The sequence below is a fragment of the Cystoisospora suis genome (genome assembly GCF_002600585.1).
Source record: "Cystoisospora suis strain Wien I chromosome Unknown contig_1670, whole genome shotgun sequence".
Taxonomy (NCBI): domain Eukaryota; phylum Apicomplexa; class Conoidasida; order Eucoccidiorida; family Sarcocystidae; genus Cystoisospora; species Cystoisospora suis.
Window position 1 is genome coordinate 45,119 of NW_027154470.1, and position 22,757 is coordinate 67,875.

The following is a 22,757-nucleotide window of genomic DNA, read 5'->3' on the forward strand; positions in this document are numbered from 1 at the left end:
CAGCGATCGAGCGGAACGGCAGTAAGGGAGCTGAGCTGAAAGAATCTCTTCCCGGGCCACGCCTTGGTGCTCGGCCGCCGTTGGCATGGAGATATCTGCGTAATGTACCGACTCTGTTTCCTCCTACTACTACTACTGCATCTCCAACGGTTAATCGGCCGGCAAGTGCCGTATGTAGGTAGTCTGCTTCAGCAGACTAGTGCCACCTGCACCCCGTCAAGAGTCGTGTGTGCCCAACCGTGTCTACCGACGAGGCGCATAACTGTTATACTTTTCTGTTGTAGTCCTCTTAGTGTGCAGCTGTTGGTAGCTGCCGTCCTCGTCCCTCACGGGCGTACGCCACTACAGGGCGAGATTCTTGTGCGGCTGCTCGTCCTGCAGGAAACGTTCCAGCAAGCGACGTCGAAGCGCAAGGCGGTAGCCAGCATCTGTTCTCACACGCCGTGTGAAAAATAGTGACGCGAACGTGCCGCCAGGCAGCGCTCACGTCATCAGCGAACAAACCCCGCTCGTTGTAGTTCTCGGCCCGTGGAAGCGCGGGGTAGCCACCCAAGCAGCTGAGTTTTCACGACAGGTCCAAACTGTTTTTAGGGACACAGCGTAGCGCCACTGGCTACGATTCGCACACACTGCTCCTGGTGCCCCGCACAACTGACAACAAGAGTTTCCAATATATTCAGAGGTGCTGCTTGGCCATCAAAGGGACAAAACCCGTTTCTCATTGTGAGAGGGGCACGCAAACACGTCCTCTCCATCAACTAGCTGCTATGCGGGCAAGAGCCTAGTGAGGCCGCGCACCGGTGCCTTTCGTGGTGCGCCCGTCGACAGCGCTTCAGCGGCTTGTCGGGCAGGCGAAGTTCAGGAGGCTGCCTCAATCACATGGTCAACCGTTCCCAAGATGGAATGGGTGGGGCCAAGGTTCAGACCTTCGGCAGAAAGGGAACTCTCAGGATTCAGAGAAGAGAGCAAGCGGGGTGAAGCTTCAACGGAATCTGCGAGGCGCGATGAACTGCGGAGGTACCCGCGGCTCATCATTTGCTGGGAATGTTCCCTGGCTAGACTGGAAGAAGCGAGGGAAGCTGCCAACAACTTCGCTTCCTCATTCGAGACACCACTCTGGCCGAGATCGCCGCTGCCTGCCATCCGGAGTGGTAACTGCTCCTCGGAATGGTCTGCCTCGTCCCCGGCACTGCCGGCAGATGTGATGCTGCATACTTGTGCGTCTCGCAAGACTTGGGCGCTGTTCAGGTTTTGGTAGGGGGGCCCGACTGGAACCGCCGAGGGTATCTCCTCCTGAAGGGTCACGAAATGCGAGGGCACCGGCACTTCCACGTACCGTGGAACATAGATCGGCACCTCCACGTCGTAGTACATGGGCTGAATGCGGGGCATCTTGTAAGCCTGCAGAGTAAAGCAGAGACAAGGGCACGGAGTGCCACTGGCAAGTGTTGCTGCTGCAGGTAGAACGCGCGAGAAGGCTGCGCCGCGCAGTCCGACAAGAGTTCTCGACGCTCCGCCTCCACTGAGTACTTTCTAGCCTGATCCAGATGATGTAAGCTTGTCTTTTTCAACGGCTCTCACCTGTATTGTGTAGACATCGACGGGGTCGGGGACATTGCGCCTCACAGTTTCATGAACGTGAACCTCTCGGGGCTGGATGATCGGAATCTCATGGTTGCCCTCCACCTCGACTCTTTTCACGAAGACCTTCGTTATCTCCACGGGGACCTTCACCTCTCTTACAGACAAGGTCTGACAGACAAAATCCATACTCCAGCTGTGCAGAGTAACACAGTGTTCGTGACGAGGCGCAAATATATTGCTGCCACCCAACCCCGTACTCCACATGGGTTTTACAACCGCACAGTCAAGGTCTACACGTGTAAGAAAACCCATGAAGGGAATCCGCCGTTTCTGAGTCCCCGAGAGCTGCTGCGATTTGCAGTGAGACATTCTACACAGGCTTAGACAGCATTGCTTCCCCTTACTCAAACACCAGATGGCCCGTATTGATTCCGTCCTCACTTCGGGAGACAAGCTGTCTCCACTAACGAACTGGGCTGCACAGGGAATGTTGTAGCATGCCCGACACGCGACGCTAAACAACCGCTGGCATCCAGGCTGGTGTGAGACGCTGAAGTTGGCTGTGCCCTCAAAGAAAACAAGACGGCCAGTGGATGGTTCTTGGGTCCACCGGATCATCTTTTACCGGACGGACCATTAAACCACATACAAATCTACCAGCCGTTTCGCCTCTTTATGAACCTCCCAGCACCGCTGTACTCAAGTCAAGTGGGCGGCACCACCGCCGAAGACTGCAGCGACCAAAACGAACCTGTCGGTAGTGGACGAAAGGAACATCCACAACTTTTGTCCCCGGAGCCGGAGAAAAAAGAATCCTCCTTTCCGGTAGTGATTCCAGACCCTGGCCCCCGTGGTCCTTCATGGGAACCACACTTGAAGACACAGGGTACTCTGGCGTGGTCATCTGCAGGCACACAGAAAATGAGAAGAAACGGCCCTGAAATGTGACTGTTGGAGAGCGAGGTAGCGTCTACGTGACTGGGTCCACGAGCACGCCGGTGACCGCACGCTTGAGCGAGTATCCCGCCGAAATGCCGGAGACAAGGGGGAAAGCGGATTCCAAGCACGAGATAAAAAGCACTCTCAACAGGCCAGCTGACGCTTGTCCTCGTGGCGCTCCAGACCGGCTGTCTCGTCTTCACTACGTTCTCTACGAAAACGGCGTCGACCGGAGGGGTTAAGTACGAGACGTGTGCTGCGGGACAGTTATCCATCTCCGAAAACTAGGTGGAGACGAGTTGACACACGAAAGCGGTCCATTTCAGGAGGATGACAACGAAACAACTGTGGAAGCCCGTAGAGCCGTGCGCATCACCACGAACATGTCTGCCCCGGGCACCGTTGCCTCCGCCGCTCACTGCCTCCAACAACGGAAGAAGCACGACGGTCAAGATGCAAAAAATGGCAAGAAGACGGGAGTACTCTCCGTGGGCTGCCGCACAATGTGATTCTTTTTCTGCTCTGCTGTCACCGTCCCGCGTCCCCAGCGGCCTGTACCTTGGAGAGTGCTGAAGACGATGCCCTGTTGTGGGAGGCGCTCTCAACTCAATGCAAACCTTTTGCAACGACTTTTTCAACAGCTTTCATGAACAAAAACGGCGGTGCGAACTAGCTTCCGTTCTGCCCGGGGGCCGACATTAGCCGAGAGAGCACGCTGTCGGTCGCATCGGACCCTCTGACGCTCCGGCGTTGCCGCGTGGGAACGGTCGGACGGGGGTTTGCGCCACGATGATCCCGCATGTCCGGGCAAAAATTCGTCCACGCTGTTGATGTCTGGAGCCGCACATCCGTTTTGCTGAGCCAGCCTCCGCAGCTCAACCCTCGCGTTAGGTCAGCCGCTATAGGGCCCCGTCCCTGCTCTCACAACCAGAGGCTCGGTCCCTAGCGCTTGCGCGTGTGTCCGGATCCTGCTCGATCCCTCGGGGCACTCATGCGCTAGAATGCTACACATTTCGTCCGTCCCCGAGCTCTGACGTCACAGCGGAATTTTAGCATGCTCACACGGTTTGTCAGGGGTCATCTCACGTGAAAGCATTGCCAGCCTGCCACCTTTTCCCAAGCAAGAGCGTCCAGCTATGCGTCAGTCACATCCAGTCTGCCTGGCTCATACCACGAGGGTCAGCGGCTTCGCTACGGTTTCAGGGGAGCCGGATATTCTTTGAGTGCAGTTCAGATACGGGTTCACTACAAACTGGACAAGCTTTCGGCCGCGGCGCTAGGAAGCATAGGTTGAAACCAGCAAGTTCGTGTCAGTGACAGACGTATGTGCTCTGCAGTACCACGAAGCACGCACTTCGTCTTGCTCCTTGGGTTGCCCGTGTGCTTCTCTAGTGCCGGGTACCAAGTACCGGTAAAACCACGCGATGCTACAAAACGTAATGGGTGTCCCACCCACGACTGGCCGGGCCACTGTGGCTTCCTCGCAAGAATTACGGTTTATCCTGGCGGGTACGCTTCGTAGAGAGAGAAAAACCGGAGCGCTGCAGAACTCATTCCTGCGGCGACCGGGAGCGAAGGCGAGCGGCACGAACCCGGAGTCCATCGTAAGCAATACTGTCGCACGCACGACGGGAAAGCGCGAAGATCAAAAACACCACGGCTCTACTGCGGACCAGAAACCACGGTGTCAAGCTTCCGACCTCATGCTTCCTTGTATCGGTACCTCTACGGAGTGACCTTTGTGCCCTCAGGTGTCACATCCACACGGAGGTGAGCTACTTTTTGGGAGGTGGCGGGAGTTTCCCTTTCCCGGGGGGAGGCTTTCCCTTCGGTGCCGCCGAGGACTTCCCAGCTGTCGGCGGCCCTTTGGGAGGGCCCTTGGCTGTTGGCGGAGACTCTGCAGCTGTCGTTGTCCCTCCACCACCTGTCGCAGCAGAACCTGTCGGGCTTCCTTGCTCCTTCCCCCCTTTAGGAGGTCCTTTACCTGGAGGCACCCCTTTTCCGCCTGGAGGGAGACCCTTCCCGCCCGGAGGTGGTGGGGGAGCTCCTGGTTTCCCAGGCGCGGCATCGGGCTTTGCGCCAGTGAGTGGAGGCTGTGACGCTTCAGCAATTTTCTTTTCCGCATTGGCCTTTAGAGCCGCGGCAGCTCCCTTTCCGGGAAGTGCCGCTGCAGGAACTTTACCGGCGGATGCATCGCCTGAGGCGGCAGCCGGAGCAGGTGTCGGGGCCGCGCGGCGTCGCGGAAGCTTCTCAAGTTGATGCTTTCGCATAAGACCAAATGCCTGAACAGAGGAAAAGCAGCTGCAGCTCAAGTGAAGCCGTAGGACATCCAGCAGATCGGGAGCGGCTTGCACTCTGGTCTTAACTGTACGAAGACAACGTGGGATCCACAGAGGTCGCTTGACAGGAAAGGCGAAACGCGGATACTCACCACTGCGACCTTCGCAGCCAAGCACTTTACGCTCTGAAGTGGTAGCTAAGGCGGTTCCTGAGGTTGTCAGACCGGCTAGATCTTTCGTCGACACATGCAGTAGATAACACTAACAGCAAAGCAGCCACCCCTGATCTGCTCTACTCAAGCATGGATACAAACCAAGCAGACCCGAATACATTGTTTGGCTCCAACTGAGCAACAGATGTTTCTCGTGAGATTTTATTACGCTGATGGAGTACCTGTCGCAGAGCGGGAAGAGCTGAAAGTTCCCTTTCGATTTCGAGAGCGTCCGGTGGAGGCTGAGGAATGTGTTCAACAATGGCGGCGTGGTCTTCGAGCCACAACCCGGGCACGGCGACTTTCTTTGACGGAGCTGTGAAGAATTTCAGCCGGCCCTGAACCTGTTTCTTCCTTTCTGCCTCCCAGTAGAGATGCCTGTAATGATTCATATCGGCCTCTAATAAAGATAGAGCATAGGCACTTCGTAGGTCGGCAATCTTGATTCGTGCGTACTCGTTTAAACCATGTCCGCCTGCCCGGACAGTTACCCCCTGTTGATCACCGCAGAAGATACAAATGCTGACACTCTCCCCAGTCAACTTAGGCTAGATGGAGTTGCACGGATTGCGTCACAGTCGAAGAGACTGGACCGTTGTGCAGACTCTCTGATGCGGGAGGTTGATACAGGTAAACCTACGGCTCTGCCGGGGCACACAGCCGCCCAGTTTAGAATCATAGAGCTTCTGTAATGAGAGAGGGCCATAGTCCCGCACTATCGGCAGATGCGGGAGTTTTGTCTAGTACAGGCAGGTATAGGCTGTGCGGTTGTGGCACATGGCCTCGAGATGCTCCCTGAGAAAGCAGCGCAGGCTGCATCACACTGTGATCCGGGAGAACTGGCACTCCAGTCGCAGCAGCAAGAATGACCGCTCTCCCCGCGCGTACTTCCTTCGTTCTCTATTCGCCTTCACTCTAGGTAAAAGCCTAGTGGGGAAGCCTACGTCGCTACCTTTACGGGCACCCGAAGCCATGTTGCTGTTGCCATCTTACCCGAGAGTTACACTTGAACGGAGCTGGCTCGGCGAGCAGACCTCGACTGATGTATTTCTTGCCAGCTTTCTTGTGAGTGAATGCCTGCTCCTCCGCCGTCATCTGAGTGATGTTATCTGGATCCTGAAAAAAAAGTACGTAGAGAATTAGTCGGTTCTCCCACTCACCAAGAACACCGCCGCTACACAGTAGACAGACGGGCACGCAGTTCACTAGGAGGCGCTACATCGCAAGACACGCTGGCAATGCCAGATAACGTGGGGTTCTTACTCGGATGGGTGGGCCACTAATCTGTCTGCGGAGACTGTCCTGGCGAAAGCTGGCATTGTCATAGCCGAAGAACTTGTTGTTCATTCTGCAAACAAATTTTCGCACACGCTACCGCTGTCACGCTTCTCAGTCCTTCCCGGGTCCAAAGATATGCTTCAGACACGCTCCCATCTTGGCACGAAAGAGAGGCGCGGCACGCTGTGGAGCTAGGAACGTCACGCGGTGTCGCTGGCTGGTGCTACGTCGGACGGCTCAGTTGCGAGGTCACATAGACTGTTTGGTAGTCTGCATGGACACGCTTTCCGTCGTCTTCCCACAGCGGCATAACGAGTTAAAGCGCGAGCCCCACTATCGCTTGCATACTGTATACTCTTCCTGACTGTCACTCACATTTCGTAGTTCTCTGCTGCCCGCCGGAAAGCGGCGAGGGTGGAGATCCTCGCCCTCACGCGGTTGAGGGCCGACCGCGCATGCTTCCTCCTGTCCTCCATTCTGCTTCCCAATGTGTTGCTGGGGCTAGAAACGTATTAAGGCGACGAGGCAACAAGGGGAAAAGGGAGGGACTGAACACGCCAATTATTTGCGGATGTGGAGCAAGTTTGTCTCGCGTCCGTTGGGATGCAGACAGGTGCTGACAGTGACGCCAAAGAAAGAAGCCGGCTGCTGAGGCACCGCATGATATTCTAAGACCTGGTGTGACGTGTCATCTGCTGCTCGGTGCCCGTCTGCGTCTCCGGAGAAAGAAGACCCTAAAAGCTCGGGACAAAAAGATCGCAACTCGACAACCTCTCCTCCAGGCTGCCTTGTTAAGCAGCTAAGGTTTGGTAGAAAAACTCAATCAAAAAGAAAGTCTGTCAAGAAACGTCCGTTAGCCGGTGCAGCAGTGGAGGCGAAATCTGAGCCGTACGGGCTCATTGGGAGCGAGCCAGCTGGTCGCGTGAGTGCACGGGAAGGATTTCTTCTGCCATGCTTCACGCTGAAGGAGAAGCTCCGATTCAGAAACTCAATCAACCACTCTTAGGTCCACTCCGGAGACGAGAACAGACAGCCAATGAATCTCAGACCCAGGCCAGCCACCCTCCAAGGACCCAAACGGATTCCATTTGAGTGGTGGCTGTTGCCTTGATTTGAGACAGGCGGGCAACTGTGGTGTGCGACAGTTTGTCACAGTAAGTCGTTAGGGGAAACTAGCGATGCTATCAGCGCTACATACGCAGTGGACACGTTCGCTCGGGATGGAAGAGACACTCAATTCAATAATCGCGTGTAGCTACACGTAGGACGGCGAGCTGCGTGTACCCACCGCTTTTTCTTGAATACCGCTGCTGGGGCGTCCGCGGGGACATGCATTTTTTCCCGGGGAGTGTCAACATCGGGGGAGACCGAAGTTGTCTCTTCGCGTCGACGTCGCCTGATGGTCATTTTCTCCTGTTCTTCTAAAGCACTTTCGCGTGTTACAGCACAGGCCCCTAACCCAAACGGCAGTTCTCTGTTCGCGGCCGGCATCTGGTAACTCCGACTCCCGCGTACTCACATGCCCTGTTCCTGCACATGCGGCATTTCCGGATTCTCCCAGCACTGTATGTTAGAAGATCTGCGAAGCAGCCCGGACGTTCCATTGTACCGCAAGCCAGTTGCGGACAGAAGCATGGTTAAGCGCATTCAACAGCCTTATTTTTGGGGGGTGCGGCGAATGCACGCCCCATGCTGGTTAAGAAGAAACACCCCGCTCTGTCATTCGTCACGGCCAGGAATTTTAAATTCAGCGGCGTCCTGCCATCTACGGCCTGAGCGCGCGGCGATTTTCCGCTTCCGTGCTACTCTCTCCAGGCTGCAGGGCGGGGGCTAAATGCGGCCGTTCTGCGTGCGAGTGCTCATTCCTCTCAAGCCAGAAAACCCACTCACAAGATCATCGACGTCCAAAGACAGATGGGTACGATAACCCCATCTCCTCGGTGCTTGGCACGTCCAACTGCAGCATCTGGGGGCAACAGTTGTGCCTGCTCCCCCTCCAAACGGACCCTATCAGCCGCACTGCGCCCGCCGGACAGCCCGGAGCCACGGTGGGCTTTTTCTCTCCGTGGTATAGAGGAAGCGTGGTGTGCGGGTTTCGCTTTCTGAAGGAACAGCACATCCATGGACGAGCGGCATTTCAGCGCACACGACTGTGGGTCGCCTATGCAGCGCTGTGCGCCGTTAGTCTGGCGTGTCTGTCCCGCGCCAAGGCTCAGGCCACAGGATCCGCGCGGTTTTTCAGCAATCCGGTTGTACCTTTAGATTTCCCGTGATTCACCTCAGCATCAACGGGATTGCTGTTGTGTTTCGCCTTGGGCAGCGCCTCGATGGACTCCGAATTCCCTCCCCCGTTGACAGAGGGTGTCTCTTCCCTCACTCACCTTCCCTCGCTGGCGGCGCGGCAAGACGGCCTGGCTCCGAGCAGCAGGGAACACGACAGCGGATCTCCTTCTGGCGCTGCCAGCTCATCCCCTTCCTCGGCTGGGGCTTCCTGCTCGCTGCCAGCCATCGCGGCTTCCTCTGTAGATTCAGTCTCTAACATCCCAAGAACTAATGCGGCAGGTTCTAGACCGCCGGTAACTGACCATGCAGGACGAGGTGTTACATCTCCGCCACTCGGTAGTGAAGCACCCGCGCAATCTGTGGCACACGCGCACCGGTCACTTCAGCAATCAGGCGACTCGAGAACCCGCCTTCATAGCTCTCTCTGTGAGGAATCACCCGCGACTCAGCCAATCAGCGGACGCCGTGTAGAGCCGCCCTCCTGTTTGGACCTTCCCGGGGTCGCTGCCGTGCCGAAGTGTTCTGCAAGCTCTTCAATATCTGCCCCCGGTCCCTGCCGACCTTCTGTGACTTGTTCGCTGCCTGGGGTCGCTCCGCAGTCACTTCCGCGAAGCTGTTCCTTGTCGGCAGGTATTCCAGGCTCTTCCGTTGACCCGGTGACCACGGTCCAATCCTGCCCTTTGCCGGTGACACTAGCTCCTGTTCTCCCGTCACAGTGGGCGGGGAAATTGTTTCCCAGTCCTGGGACATCATCGTCTCCGCCCTCACCGGAGGGCCTCTCTTCTTCACTGTCTTCGCAGAATGCACAGCTGCCTCTACACAACGCCACTGTGGCAACTTCCAGTGTGGTACCGCACGCTTTTGCTGCCACTGGCCCCTGCACTTCGAATGTCTCTCACAGCATCCATGTTCCGTTGCACATTACGCAGGCAATGAGCTTGCAGCAGGCGCTGGCTCCGCACCAGTCCATAGCGTTCCGAAACCAACAAAGCCTTTTATCCGAGTTGCAGCTGCGGCTCCAAGCACAGTCAGCATGTCTTGGTGGAAGACAAGGTCCTCAGATCACTGTGCAACTAAACAACCAAGCGCCCCAAGGACCTCTCGACACGTCGCCTGCTTCGCGTCAGTTAAAGAAAGCTGATGTGCTTGCAGGCGGTCTCAGCGAGGGAAGCCAGCTGTTCCTGGCTGGCAAAAGGGGCTCGACAACGCCGGTCCCGTCTTTGGAACCCAGCTTGGCTACACAACGAGCTGCGGTGGTAGTCAGGGGTGGCCAGGGTTCTGGAATACACCAGTGCCTCAGCCCCGATGGTGTCACACTCCCTCGAACTAATGGGACTCCCCGGCAATCGACAGTTGTTGCGCAAAGCGTAGCCGGCCCGGCAGGCGCGGGTAATCCATTTTTTCAGTGGCAGTTGGCACAGCGGACAGCAGCTGCTTTTGCATCTGCCGGAAATGACGCGTCGGATCGCTCCACAACAGAGCTGCCTTCAGAGGTGGCGTCACGTAGAGTGGGAAGCGACGAGGTGACGCCTACTTCTACGGCCGTCGCAGGCGATTCAACGACGCAGACAAGGTGCGACAGCATCGATATGAGTACAAGCACGAATGCGTGCAGTGGTGCGTCTGCCTTTGAGGGCTTGAAGCAAGCAGGCGCTTCTGTATCTCCGAGGACAGCTCCGGGTACACTTAGCTTTCTGTCATCCGTCCAGTGCGCGGATGAAAGTGGCCATCTACGGAGCCTAACGTCAACGCTGCGGTGCCGTGGAAATTCGGTCGACGAAGAAGGGCGTACACACAAGACAACGCGTGCAAGTAGTTCACGAAACAGGGAGGATTTGTTTCCTGGACCCAAGGACGGGCTGCATGCGCATGCTCCTTCTGTAAGCTCGTCTACCGGTGTTTTGCATTCTCCACCAGCGGGAACCAGTGTGCTGCTGGCCGCTACTACGGTCGGCGGTAAAGTCTCAGGCCCGCACAGAGTGAAGCAAAAAGACGACGAATCGCTGCCCTCAAATGGAGGTTCTCTGATCCGTCCGCAGGTCACGCAGTCAGGCCGCGTTATCAAGCCCCGGCCTCCTGTTGTGTTGCCGGAGGACTCGGCAAAGAAGTATCCAGTCAAGAACCGTCTGCGGCGAGGGTCTGGGAGCCTGGATTCTGGAGGGACTGCTTCCAGGCCAAACAGACAAAATACTCTCGCAAAAGCGGGAAGGATATCCTGTCGAGCTCAGGGTGGCTTGCCAGTGAAAGGGAATCTTGTTGGAGCAGCCCCTCTAGCTGGGGTGCTTTCTGATATCCATGGAGCTCCCGGGATCGCACAAGGTCGCGTGGTAGATGGGCTGGCTTTGCCCTCCTTTGAGACGCTAGTCCAGCTGCAACAGCGCGTCCAGGAACAGCTGCTCCTGAGGCAGGAGGCGGAGACCGAGCAACAGGTGCAGTGTTTGGAAGCTCTCTCGGCGAGGCAAAAGGGAAACGCTACAAGTATAGAGAGCATGCAACTCAGGGATTTCATGATATGGCCGCCAGGAACGGCGATGTCTTCCATCGGGACGCGAAAAGTTAGACTCTTCGCGTGTAAAAACAGGCAGGCACCAGTCTATCTACCGAGAAGGGTCGACGTTTCATCAGTGACGCGGCTAATAAAAAGCGACAGCGAAGGAAATGACATCAGTGGACAGGATGAGCGATCCGGAGGATCGCCTACGCTATCTGCTTCAGGCGAGGGCGGGCAGGGCTCACGGGAGGAACAAGCCTCCGTCAAAAAGCGACGGCTTCACGAGTCGGTAGGAAACAAAGACGGACGAGAGCTTTCAGGAGACGAATGTGGGAAGACGTGGTGTTCGGCGTTTACAAGCCCTCCACCAAGCTGTGCCTACCTCGAGAGCATGAGCGCAAGTGGTTTTCTCGTTCACTGGTATACCAGACAACATGTCGCCGCTAGGCTGTATAGCCAAGTGAGGCAAATCGAGCAGGTTCGACGCCGTTTGGAGTCGCATCTGTCAGGCGCTTGCGATTTACATACTAATTTGTTTTATTTCTCCCTCTTCCCGGAGGCGTTTTCTAACGCGCACTTTCACAGAAATCTTGGCTTTTTCCCTCAGTATGCTGTCTTGCCCTCGGTTGCCCGCCAAGCAGGTTTGAGACCTCTGAGCACGTATAGAGATCTCTCCAGCAGCACAGCCCTTGTGGCCGAACTGAAGCTCAGGGCGAAATTGCAGCACGCACATGAAGTGCAGCTCCGGGAGTCACAGGAAGCAGTGCCGGGTGGGTCTGTTGAAGCGAAAAGAGGCTGTGGCTCAGAGGAACCAGAGCCGCTGGGGGACAATTTACCGTTGACAGGGGACTCTCCCCAGGAGACACGTCCACAGATGCGCAGAAGCTCCGATCAGGCTGAAGGAGGTGTGCAAGCTCCTAGAGAAATTCACACAGATGATTTCGTGGAACGACGCGGTGAGAGCAACAACTCTAATCAGGAAGCGAAGCCGGATGTAGATACCGCTGGGGAAGGACAAAAGATTCCAGGGTCTCTGCAATGCGCGGACAGCGCACCCTGCACTACTGCCTGCTGTCCGGGAGCAGAAGAAGAGAGCAAGATCGAAGCTCCTAGCCAATCAGCGGCCCAGACTAACGCTCTGAGGAAAGACTCCAGGGCTTGCGAAAAAGATGGCTGTGCAAATGAAGGTGGTTCCACATGTGCTGGGGCCCAAGCATGGACCTCGGAAAACGAGAGGCGGAGTGAAACTTCATTGATAGAAGCGCGGTACTTGCCGGCTTTGCCCCGCCTCGGCCTAAGCAGAGCAGACATGGAATTGATAGCATCCGAGATTAAACTGGCGCAGGAGCTGTTGTTGAGTGTAGGGTCTGTCCAGATGGAACAAGCGCAACACGGGTCGACTCAGGAGAGGAAGTTAGACGAATTGCCATGGTTGGTGTTGTCGTTGCCTGCATGGTTTGAGTCGATACAACAAAGCCAGCATCATGAAGTTCTCGCCGTCATGACGGCCCGAAGGCTTTTTTCCCCTGAGGCGTGGGAGGGTCGGGATAAGAGGAGGTGAGTTCTCCGGGCTGAGCCGAGGAGAGTATCGCGTCACAGGTGCAGCATTTTCCTGCTCCCGGGGCAACTCCGCAGTAGTACTTCTCCTGCCATCCGGTGTAAGCGTGTTCTCTTGTATCAGATAGCCCCGTGGGAGTGTAGAGCTTAAATTTTCTCGCCCTGCTGCGTTCGTCGAATGCGCTTATTGATTACAGCGGTGTTGAAACAAATTTTCAACCCAGATGACCTGATGCTTCAACGTAGGGCCAGATCCGCACTTGTCTCCTGAACACTTTGTCGCCGCAATATAGGGATATCCTGCCATTCACTGTCTCTGACAAGGCTCCTGCGTCTCTGCTTCAAAAGAGACCGTTCGCAACTAGAAGTTCAAGGCTGCCTTTTGGGTTCCCGTGAATTGGTCACTTGCTGTTTTCTCGTGTGGACAACAAGTTGTGAGAAGTGACCCTCTGCATGGAATACGAGCCCTCCGCGTCGATGCTGGTCTGAATACTAGAGTTGGGGCCCTCTGACACAGGCATCCGAGGTGTCGTGGAGACGTGCCCAAGCTGTTCACCAGGTTTCGCGGAAACCGCATTTCTTCAGGGGGTGGCAGTTCCCTATGACGCCGCCTCGTCATTCTTTCACTTGCTTTTTTTCCCTCTCTTTTCTTTCTGATCTTCCTCGCGTTGTGTTCAGTTTTCGTTCCGTAATACCTTTTGCGGCGCGTGCTTTGCTGGCCACTGCTATCTGTCGTCTCGAGCACTTTATCGCATCCCTACAACAGGAGCTGGCGGTGTCTGTTGCGTCGCTGCAACTCTTGAAGTCGTCCTTACTTGTAGTCCAGCAAATTGAAAATCACTACGCGCCTGCCGTTTATGCGACGCCACAGCACGTGCTCGCGTGCCTGTATCACAGAGGAGGCTATGGTGGTATTGGGAGTACCTCTCTCAGCTGGACTGCCGATTCGGGAAAAAAAACAGGATGCCGAAATCTTGTAAGAGGCGGTTCAGTCTTTCGTGATGACGAAGCTAGGGATACGAGAGTTGATGAGACGCGTGAACGCCCTGAATCATCTGAGAACTCGGCAACACACGACAAGTGTGGAGGCACCGAACAAGCGACTGGATCACGAGACGGATGGAACGATGGCACAGCGGAACAAGACAAAGAAACTGAAGAAGGAAAGATGATTTCCGGCTTGAATTTCAGGCCAGCTCCAAGGTGGGAAGCCGGGATTCGCTTAGGTCCACCAGTATTGCTCTCTGATTTTAGTGCATACGTGGAGGCTTTCGAGGACTACCTGCCCGTGTTTATGGCGGCACCTCTCCCACAGCTGTCTGAAACTGCAGCTGAGGGCGACAACGAGAAGTCCACTGACATAGGTGAATCTCCGATGAACTTGGCGGCCGGCAGGCAGTCAAAAAAGAAACGAGTTGGGACAGACACTCATGGGCATCCTGGGACATCGCGACAGGATGCGAGTCCAGCCAGCACACGTAAGCGGAAGACAGGACCGGCGGCTGGTACCGTCAAGACTAGCCGCGGCGCAAGTCGCTGTAGGGGACGGAGCTCTCGGGGCAGTGCTAAATTAACTCCCAGATCGAGCCGGGGCGGCGCTAGGGTGGGCCGAGGCCGCGAGTCGCCTACACGAGCGAAGAAGTTCACTCGTGCACCAGCTTCCCGGTCTTCCTCAGCGTTGAGTCCTTCGTCAATGTCTTGCCCTGGCGTGTCACCAGCTGTCCATGGGCCTTCTGGTGTGGACAACACTTTTGGCGCTTGTTTATCTCCGCAGCAGAGTCACCTCACACCTGCTGTATTCTCGTCCCCGGAATGTAGCTCCGTTTTGGATTGTGACGCAAGAAAGGCAGGACGCTCTGTAGATTCATGACTCAGAACTGGACTTGCCTCAGAGCGTTCGCGTCACTGCCTGTCTTGAAACACGTTAGGCACCTCTTGCAACTGCGTCTCTCGTCGGTGTCCAGGTTCCAAGCGGGATGACGAGCTGGTGGCGAGAACTGTTCGCATAATATTTTCGATAGCGGTTTTGTGCGTGTCTTCGGTGTGTAGTCTCAGCACGCTGGGGGGCAGCATTTCAGTATCTTGTCAGCCTGTAAGGGCTTGCAGTTTGGAGTGCGGCGTTCAGAGAAAAAGTGCGTGTATAGCTTTCCGCTTGAGCCCTTCGCCAGCTGCAGCACATCCGAAAGAGTTTTTAAAAAACAGGGAAGGTTGACGTTGTTTCCCGTGTCTGTCGGCGCGGTGCACTAGAATTGTCAATGGTATAGGCCGCAACGACCTCTGAAAGGGGGGTCGCTGGCCGGGTCAGTGGTAACGCTGCCGGGAGCTTCATTCGTGCGACAGTATCACTCTGGGATCAATTTAATGTTTCTTTCTTGATTGCTGTCATCCTCGAGTGATGCCGACAAAAGCTCGGCTGCGTGATCCCGGGAGCGCCCGTGTCCCAACCCGCGTCGCGTCTTCTTTCGCAACAGTTGCGGTCGGTGCCCTGCTGCCTTCAATAGATAGCATGAGTTCGGTGGCTGACATCACACGCGTTCCGCTGTTCCTCAGCAGGAAAGAACCCGACAAGGCAAGGGGTGGTTACGTGTATTGCGAGCAGAGGAAGACGACGGCACCTTTAATTTCTGATTACGCTGCTGTATCCGGTGGTTGGTGACAGACGGAGGCAGTACATGTCCGGCAGTAAACGAAGACCTATACTTTTCTTGTTTTACAGTCTGCATGACAGCGCTCCTCTCTTGAAGCATCTTCGGCAAACGTTTCGAAAAGCCATTTATCGAGACATGAGGTCAATGCAGTTATTGACGACGTAAACAGCACGGAACTGTCCGTCGAAGTCAGCGAGACGCACTGGAAGCGTGCACCAGCATTTCACGATGACGCGCGCTGAGGAGTGGATGAATGTGCAGTGACAGGACACTATGCATGGGCCACACCAGATAGCCCGGGAATCGACCGCTTCTGATCGAACCCTGACATTGCGCTATTTCGAAACATACCGGCTAAGCGAATGCTACAACGGCATTCACTTCCGGCTACCGCTAGTGGAGTCGGCTTCAGTCCGTGTTGCGGGGGCGCCAGCACGACGGTGGGCCTCCTAGATTGGCAGGCCGATGCCTGCGTCTGAGAGTGTATTTGATCCCCCCCCCAAACGGCCTTGACTGGTCTCGCGTGCTCCGGGTGTGCTGGGTCTATCAGAACGAGGGAGTGTGCTCGTATTGTGACACTTCAAGGTGCGGGTTGCTCGGATGACTACGATTCGCCTCCTGCATGCGGCAGCTGCAGAAATGTTTATGCACGGGCGGCTTGAAAGGGCAACTGGTGAAGAGGCCAGCATACTGTTCAGAACCGACAGAAGAGAGTAAAAGCGGCTTCGCAGACAGCCTTGCACCTGTACCAACAAGGTCGACTGGGGCACTTCTGCTTCGTATACACTCCGGATCCTGCGGGGAAATGCAGCTTCTGTTTCCGCAACAAAGCAGGTCTCAAGTGGAAGACAAGCACTTGAACCTACACCCCGGCGAACAGGAGCTCGTGAGACCGTAGTCGGCGGTTTGGCGGTCGCCCACCTGGATCAATTGTCGGAACAGTTGACGTCGCAGCTGAGTTACGCTAATGACGATGATGTCTTCTGCGGACATGACAAGTCGGAACAGCGAGCGAGGATGGGATGGCGGCGGACATCCGCTCACGAGACGTACTGCCGTCTGCTGACTGACGAAGCAGTTGTGTCCAGTTGCAGTTGTGCCCCTGCTAACAAACAGGCACCGCTGTGGCCCGAGGTTTGTTTCGCTCACGATCGGGAGCTGGCGTCGGACTAACGCCTGCTGCCTGGTAGCCTGGAGAGCCCCTCTTTAAGAGGATCTGCAACTGCTACAATGGGGTTTGAGGCCGCACCCAGGCCTGAAACGACACTCGCAAGTCCAGGCGCCACACTTAATGATCAATGTGGGTGCTTCTTGAAGAGATACCTTTTGTGATGTTGTTTGTGCCTCTTGCGCTGGGCCTTGCAGTCACAGTCGTCTGGCCTGCCTCTCTTTTTTTCTGAAAGCAGGACCACGCGAGTGACAACTCACACAATAGGTTAGGTACAGGACAGCGGTTCTGCTTCACCCTGCTTCAGTGCATCCGCGCACATTGGGTGACGCCGCAGTCTTTGTGCCACACAGAAAGCCCTTTCAAATACGCGCAGGATGCACGGTGGACATGGAATATCCGCTGTTCGGAGGAGGGAGGGAGAGGCAACAGCCTAAGACGGTGCCCCCGATATAGGTATCACATGGTTTTCCATCCCGTGGCTTTGCCCACAGTACGTGTCGTGGTACGCCACGGCAACTAAAAGTTTTGAGGGCTGCATGTCCTAGGCTTGCCTGATCTGAGAGGCATGAGAATATTGTCAAAAGGCAGAAGCTCTTCGGTGTCCTCTCCGAGGCGGCGCTCGGGTCTACTGTCAGAGCTCTTGCCTGGTCGGTCCTTCTCAAGTGCAGCTTTGCTAAGAGCCGCCCCACAAAGCAGGGGCCATCTTCCTCAGCGTCCTTCTTCTGTGTTTGGAAGCTATGGCCACAGGCTGTTCACCCAGTCACCGCCTGTTTGGCAACGCGCGATCTCGCGGCAGTCAAGTACAAACAGAGCTGCTTTGTTGACTAGTTACAGACGGTTCCGTACCTTTCGACCTTGTCCGTCGAGAAGGCGGGAGGGCGCGAGGATCATACCAGAACATGTGTCCAGGAGAAGACTGGGAAGTACGTCTTCCCGATTTAGACGGAGACGGCGAATCCCCTGCAGACGTGGATGTGCTGTCGTCTGCACCGTCCTCAACTTGAGCGATACCGAGCTCCTCGCACAGCTTCTGGATCAGCGAGCAAGCATTTCACAAAGGCGAAGCCGAAGACCGGACTCCAGCCAAGTCTCCGAAACAACATTACCACTTCCAGGGAGTGGTCGTGTGTGTGACTCGTTGTGCGGACCGGAGTTTGTGAGCAAGAGTAAAGGACTTGGAGTTGCACCCATCTCAGAGAAGTCAGCTTTAGCAGCGCCGGAGTGTTACCTTTTCGTCCTCCTCGTTCACCACTTTTTCCCACGCCCTTCCTGTGCTTTCCTTTGGGGAATCGGCAATCCTTATCATATTCTTGCATTGGTATGCGAAGTGACCAACTGCAAGCGCATCACCAATGGCATACATTTGCCGATCGAGACAGCCTTAAAGACGAGAGCGGCAGCAAAACAGAGCCCCGGCGGGAACACTTGCTAAGACCGATACCGCGTGCTTGTGTGCTGACGTCGACATACAGGAGAGAGCACGCGCAACTGTAGTCCAACCTGTGTAGATCCGGGGGTGGCGAGTATCCAGGGAAGACCAGGTCGCGTGTCGACATCTGTTGCAATCCTATCCCAACCTTCGAGGTGGCCAGCTTACCTTCGTTACACTTGCGGCAGGCACCAGGAATTCGGGCTGCAATGCTGCCAGTCATTCGAGCCAGGGCGAACAGTTCACGAGCTTTCGCCTGCAGGGCCTCGACACGTGTGCCTGAGCAACCGATGTCCTTGCCATTGGTTGCTGGAGCATAAGGGTCGTACTTGACCAGATCTTTCTACACAGCGCACACCCGCACGGGAAAGCCGCAAGAACGATCCTGAAAAGCGCGCGCTGCTGGTTTACGTCGTACATTCCGACAGCGCGACTATGCTCGGGCCGTCCGGCAGCCGTCCACCTCCAGAAAAACGCCAGCCATAGAGGAGTGCTTGCTCAAACGACGATAGCAATCTCGAGAGAAGCAGGTGCTATAGTTACGTCAGAAGGCTCGGTGCTGCTCACCCAGATTGCGTTTGTCCGCAGCGTTGACGACACTGAAACGCGGTTACTCTCAGGCATAGGCACCCTGCTGACACTGGCTGGCATTGTGGCGGCGTCGCGACCCAGCAGTGGCTTCGAAGGGAGAAGGCCGAGTCGTGACCTGCCGGGGGACAGGACGCTGTTGGGCTTTTCCCCGTGGATACAAAGAGAGCAAAGCAAACAGTGACAACGCGCAGCTGCATGCACGACCCTGCTTTTAGTGAACAGAGAAACTTCAGGGTAGACGACTTCAGGGTATTACATGGGTCCTGCAGGGTGCCACACCTCCATGCTCGCGCTCACGAAAAGTACAACCGATGTTAGCGGCACCCCCCTACAGATGGCGCGAGTCGATTGCCTTCAAGCTGTGTCAGTGTTGCGCCATGACTCCGGACAGGGGAAGTATAGTTTTGAGAACCAGGAAAGCCGCCTTGGAAAATCCATACGGGCGCTGGCTCGCATGTTGCATTGCCGTCTTTTTGTCTAGCTAGAGTCCCAAACACTGTAGAGTGAGCTGCCGCTTCCCGGTCCCTCCGCCCTATAACACCCTGTTTCGACCATTGCTTTTGTGCTGATTCTTCTATTCAACGTGGATGTGAAGGCACGGTTTTTCGTTGGGGCGCTGGCGCAGAAGTCATGAGTCCCTCACAGATCTCGGGCAGCACTTCTGCTATTCTCCAAAGCAGCTTCCCGGGGGGAGCACTCACTGTTGCGGCAGGGAAACACTTGACGTAGTTGGAGACGTAGCTGCGCATTACAAGTCCGGCAACTGGGCGACAAAGCCGAGACCCCGCCTGTGGTAATGAGAAGCACCTCACTCTCGCCTGGCCATGCTTTCGACTCCCCGACTGCTCTGTGCCATTTCTCCGAGGCGAGGCCGAGGCCGCTGCTTCGCCCGCCGCTGTGCTGGACCGGCTTGATACATCGGCACCGCCCGTTGAGGACCCGGGCAAAAGATTATAATCTTGCCGAACTGGTGCCGCATGTCCCAGTTTCCACAGTGCTACATACGCGCGTCGCGTGCGTGGCGCCCAAGGGCTCGAGATACCCATCACGATGCTGCGCCTCCGATAGACGGCTGCTGCCGTCAAAAGCGGATTTGGGCAACAGCACACAACAGTTCATGCGTACAGTTTGACGGCGGGCCGCGACGCATTTAGTAAAAGAAGATAATACTCCCCGCGGCTCTCCGCAGCATTGAGAAATTCCGTTCTTAGGTCGTTGCTAATGTAAAGACAGCCGGCGATGTTCTTCCCGGCCAATAAGGAATGCGCCGACTGTCGTCCCTGCCATGTGCTATTGCCCCGCAGCAGTCTGCCAGCCAGTGAAGCTGTATCTGAATCGCGAGTCCTCGCTGCCTAGGCTTACCCGTTCACCCACTCCGTGTAGAGTGGGCGCCAGAACTGGCAAACATCTTTCTGTGCCCCGGGTTTAAAAAACTCCACCGGTGCTCAGAAGGAAAATACTAATGGTTCTAGTGAGTGCCAGGGCAGTGGGCTTGCGTGCCGAGCACTGTTCGGGCATCAGCTATCATCAGCATACAAGCATGCCAGCCCGAAGAACAGTGTATCGGAGCCTCATCGCCCTGTCCGGCAGGATGCGATATCGGATGTACAGCGTGACTGCCTTTAAGTCGATCGTGGAGGAAAGCGTAGCACCCTGCGCACTTCAGGTTAGCCGACCGATCGGCTGCATCAACCCGCGGTCATGCTGACAGACTTTTTCTGCCGTGTACCGCAGCATGCCTCTGACAAAAAACCACTGACAGCAGGGTGCAAGCCCGAAAAGCGGGGTCCGCCGTCAGCCGACCTCGTTTTGTACGTACACTCAGCTCTGGGGGAGCCTGCCATGGACCGCTCTGCCGCGCACAGGACACGACAGAGATCACCGTTTCACAATTAAAAATTTGCTCTTCCTGAGGACTCAGAGCCTGCGACCTGGTCCAGCTCGTCCAGCTTCTGCGCACTTTCTGCAGTGACCACCTAGCCTGTCAAGATGTCCGTCAATGACATTTTCAACCGGACCGTGCACCTCACGGTTCCCCGGGCACCTAGTGATAAGGACAGGATTCCATACGTGCTGTTGGGCCTGCTTAACTGCTTCTTCTTCGGCCTTGGGATGATCATCATCGGCTTTATGGAGAACGACGTAGTTAACATGATGATTGGAGTCCTACAGCTCTTGTTGCCCGTGGTCGGCTGGATCTGGGCGGTTGTTTGGGGCGTCCTGATTATTGTGAAGACCTTGGTGCCGGGAGCTACGAGTATCTAGCCGAGGTGCTATCGGAGTCTTCAAAGGTGGCAAGTCAAAGCAGGCATCAAGTACAGCGCGGACAAGGTGGACATCGCCATCGTGCTGGAGGCCCGATGTCAGGCAACATTGGGAAAAGGGACAGTTTGAAGTCGAGTCGCGTTACGAACCGCCGAATGGAAGGTTTGCCGTCGAATCCCTAGTCTTGCACGTCGCCTGTAAAGTGTGACCTCCAGTGTTGTTTAGTGGGTTCTCGCAGCATTGCCTCAGACAGTGTCATTTCATGGAAGACTTCCTTGACCCAATTACAGTTCGCTGCAGCACTGTGCTCGTGCGAGCTGCTAGGACAAATCCTCTGGCTGCGACTTCCAGCGCTGTGTGCCGCGGAATCATGTGCCTTCGCTGCGGGGCCGATAGCCTGCTTGGTAGCAGCTCAAAAATGACCGCTGGAAAACGACAGCAAAAGGTCACTCGCAGAGTGAGTAACATCGAAGAGCCACTTAGCATCCTCGCCACTATATACAGCACACCCCTACGTGACAGCAGTGACAGCAGTGACTTGACTAGCCGCAAGAACTCTACTGACGAGTCGACTTCTCGGAGGGCCCTGGTGTACCGGTCATTCGTCTTCCACTCCGTGTGAAAAGTTCAGCCTGTGAGAACGGGGCGTCCTCACACAGTTACACTTTCGCTTGACACCGTCGCCAGCTGCTGACTGGGGAGCGCACTCTCAGGCGCGAAGTCGTAGCTACCTAAGCAGGCATCGGCGCGCAAGAAGATGCTTCCGAGACTAGCTTCGGTACGGCTTCGCCTGTCAAAAAGCCAACGAGCAGTCAGAACGGCGCAACACATGTAATGATGTGAAACCGCCAAGTCTGTACGTGATGCACGGACTTTTTCTGGGTCTATATTGCCAGGTTCTGTACACTTTTGTCGTTTTGTTTTGAGTTTTTAAGAGCCGTCAGCGGTTGCAGCACGATGTCTGTGAACGACCTGTTCAAGCGGATAACGCACCTCGACGTGCCGACACCGCCAGGAACCGCACAGGACAGAGTAATCTACTTTGTCCTTGGCATTCTAAATTGTTTCATTTTTGGCCTTGGTATGATAATTCTCGGCTTCATCGAGAACGACGCCGTCAATATGCTCATTGGAGTGATGCAGCTTCTCCTGCCCGTCGTGGGATGGGTCTGGGGTCTGCTTTGGGGTGTGCTGATTTCCGTGAAGGCAGTTTTGTTATAAGCCCGACGCCGGCCGGGCAGAGCAAGCTACGCGTACGCCCCGCGACACATTGAGCGGAAATGACTTCACAAATTTTCTGGCTGGAAAGTTGTTTGCGTATTACTCCGCTCGAAGAACGTGAAAAGAATACCTCCGTTACTATTCAGGGGACGGGCCCCGTTTTCGTGGCGAGCGCCTGTGAATCAACTCGCGGTAATCTGATGGCTTTGTCGACAAGGGGGTGCTTCCTGGATGGTCTTTTTCTATTGCACGTGGTGCTCTGAACAGTTTTTGATGTGCTCCATGAGTGCGAAGACAACACGCGCTGGGTGTCTGCTTTAGTCTTCTTTTAGAGTCGTGGCAAAAAACCGTCAACGAGAACCCTGGAGAGGCCCGAGCTCCTTGGGTACTCTGCTTATCAGCCCTACGCCTCGCCTTGCACGATGTGGGGGAGAAAATTGCTACATTGTCGCAGTGTCCGCCGATTAATACCAAGATTTTCACTTTGCCTGGAGCAGCACAGTCAATCCTCTTGTGTTCTCTTCGCTGGCAAGATGAATGAGTCTTGATGCAATTTAGCACACGAGCGCCGTTGCGAAAGAGCTGTGACAACTTTCCGTCCACCGGTGGCGGTCAGCGACCTCGGGAGCTGCACGTCTCGGACCCGTGACAGTACCAGAATTAGCACGGTGGCAAACACACTGGGTCACGAGTGAGGGGACGACGTGAATCTGGCAGGTTCGCAACGTGGCAAGACATTATGCGTTGGTTCTAGGTACGGAACGGAGAGCTTGAAATCATGCAAGGTCAACATGGGAGGTTTCCCAAGG

At 55.7% G+C, this 22,757-nt stretch overlaps 6 protein-coding genes across 6 annotated transcripts; 3 read left to right on the plus strand and 3 right to left on the minus strand.

Moving 5' to 3' along the window:
* Window positions 1-680: 680 nt before the first annotated feature.
* Window positions 681-3,341, minus strand: CSUI_003705 (alveolin domain containing intermediate filament imc12). Its single transcript, XM_068063900.1, has 4 exons — window positions 3,082-3,341; window positions 2,336-2,488; window positions 1,582-1,752; window positions 681-1,401 (listed from the first exon to the last, which is right to left on the minus strand). The coding sequence occupies exons 2-4, from the start codon at window positions 2,486-2,488 to the stop codon at window positions 859-861; spliced, it is 867 nt and encodes a 288-aa protein (XP_067924121.1). The 5' UTR covers window positions 3,082-3,341; the 3' UTR covers window positions 681-858.
* A 661-nt stretch (window positions 3,342-4,002) lies between these two features.
* CSUI_003706 (uncharacterized protein) lies at window positions 4,003-7,576 on the minus strand. The gene is made up of 5 exons (XM_068063901.1): window positions 6,668-7,576; window positions 6,278-6,362; window positions 6,008-6,130; window positions 5,197-5,508; window positions 4,003-4,805 (listed from the first exon to the last, which is right to left on the minus strand). The coding sequence occupies exons 1-5, from the start codon at window positions 6,766-6,768 to the stop codon at window positions 4,299-4,301; spliced, it is 1,128 nt and encodes a 375-aa protein (XP_067924122.1). The 5' UTR covers window positions 6,769-7,576; the 3' UTR covers window positions 4,003-4,298.
* On the plus strand, window positions 7,266-17,794 carry CSUI_003707 (uncharacterized protein). The gene is made up of 2 exons (XM_068063902.1): window positions 7,266-12,623; window positions 13,302-17,794. Exons 1-2 carry the CDS (start codon window positions 8,620-8,622, stop codon window positions 14,491-14,493), a joined length of 5,196 nt encoding a protein of 1,731 aa, XP_067924123.1. The 5' UTR covers window positions 7,266-8,619; the 3' UTR covers window positions 14,494-17,794.
* CSUI_003708 (zinc knuckle domain-containing protein) lies at window positions 16,158-18,549 on the minus strand. The gene is made up of 6 exons (XM_068063903.1): window positions 18,439-18,549; window positions 18,040-18,214; window positions 17,671-17,777; window positions 17,289-17,472; window positions 16,595-16,667; window positions 16,158-16,254 (listed from the first exon to the last, which is right to left on the minus strand). Exons 1-6 carry the CDS (start codon window positions 18,520-18,522, stop codon window positions 16,236-16,238), a joined length of 642 nt encoding a protein of 213 aa, XP_067924124.1. The 5' UTR covers window positions 18,523-18,549; the 3' UTR covers window positions 16,158-16,235.
* A 1,383-nt stretch (window positions 18,550-19,932) lies between these two features.
* CSUI_003709 (uncharacterized protein) lies at window positions 19,933-21,104 on the plus strand. Its single transcript, XM_068063904.1, has one exon. The coding sequence runs from the start codon at window positions 20,452-20,454 to the stop codon at window positions 20,725-20,727; it is 276 nt and encodes a 91-aa protein (XP_067924125.1). The 5' UTR covers window positions 19,933-20,451; the 3' UTR covers window positions 20,728-21,104.
* Window positions 21,105-21,690: 586 nt separating this feature from the next.
* On the plus strand, window positions 21,691-22,301 carry CSUI_003710 (uncharacterized protein; the record flags this gene model as incomplete). Its single annotated transcript, XM_068063905.1, has 1 exon — window positions 21,691-22,301. A coding segment is annotated over one exon (309 nt), but the record flags the coding sequence as incomplete, so codon positions are not given.
* Between the last annotated feature and the right edge of the window lie 456 nt (window positions 22,302-22,757).

Coding starts and splice junctions, on each gene's coding strand:
- CSUI_003707 (XM_068063902.1), top strand. CDS start 8,620: ATGGACTCCGAATTCCCTCCCCCGTTGACAGAGGGTGTCTCTTCCCTC. Junction 12,624..13,301: donor GAGGGTCGGGATAAGAGGAG/GTGAGTTCTCCG, acceptor CGTTGTGTTCAG/TTTTCGTTCCGTAATACCTT.
- CSUI_003708 (XM_068063903.1), bottom strand. CDS start 18,522: ATGCCAGCCAGTGTCAGCAGGGTGCCTATGCCTGAGAGTAACCGCGTT. Junction 18,215..18,438: donor TGCGGACAAACGCAATCTGG/GTGAGCAGCACC, acceptor TGCGCTGTGTAG/AAAGATCTGGTCAAGTACGA. Junction 17,778..18,039: donor CTGCCGCAAGTGTAACGAAG/GTAAGCTGGCCA, acceptor ATGCGCTTGCAG/TTGGTCACTTCGCATACCAA.
- CSUI_003709 (XM_068063904.1), top strand. CDS start 20,452: ATGTCCGTCAATGACATTTTCAACCGGACCGTGCACCTCACGGTTCCC.
- CSUI_003705 (XM_068063900.1), bottom strand. CDS start 2,488: ATGACCACGCCAGAGTACCCTGTGTCTTCAAGTGTGGTTCCCATGAAG. Junction 1,753..2,335: donor CTTTCGTCCACTACCGACAG/GTTCGTTTTGGT, acceptor TTTGTCTGTCAG/ACCTTGTCTGTAAGAGAGGT. Junction 1,402..1,581: donor TCGATGTCTACACAATACAG/GTGAGAGCCGTT, acceptor TTTACTCTGCAG/GCTTACAAGATGCCCCGCAT.
- CSUI_003706 (XM_068063901.1), bottom strand. CDS start 6,768: ATGGAGGACAGGAGGAAGCATGCGCGGTCGGCCCTCAACCGCGTGAGG. Junction 6,131..6,277: donor TTAGTGGCCCACCCATCCGA/GTAAGAACCCCA, acceptor CTTTTTTTTCAG/GATCCAGATAACATCACTCA. Junction 5,509..6,007: donor CGTTCAAGTGTAACTCTCGG/GTAAGATGGCAA, acceptor GGTGATCAACAG/GGGGTAACTGTCCGGGCAGG.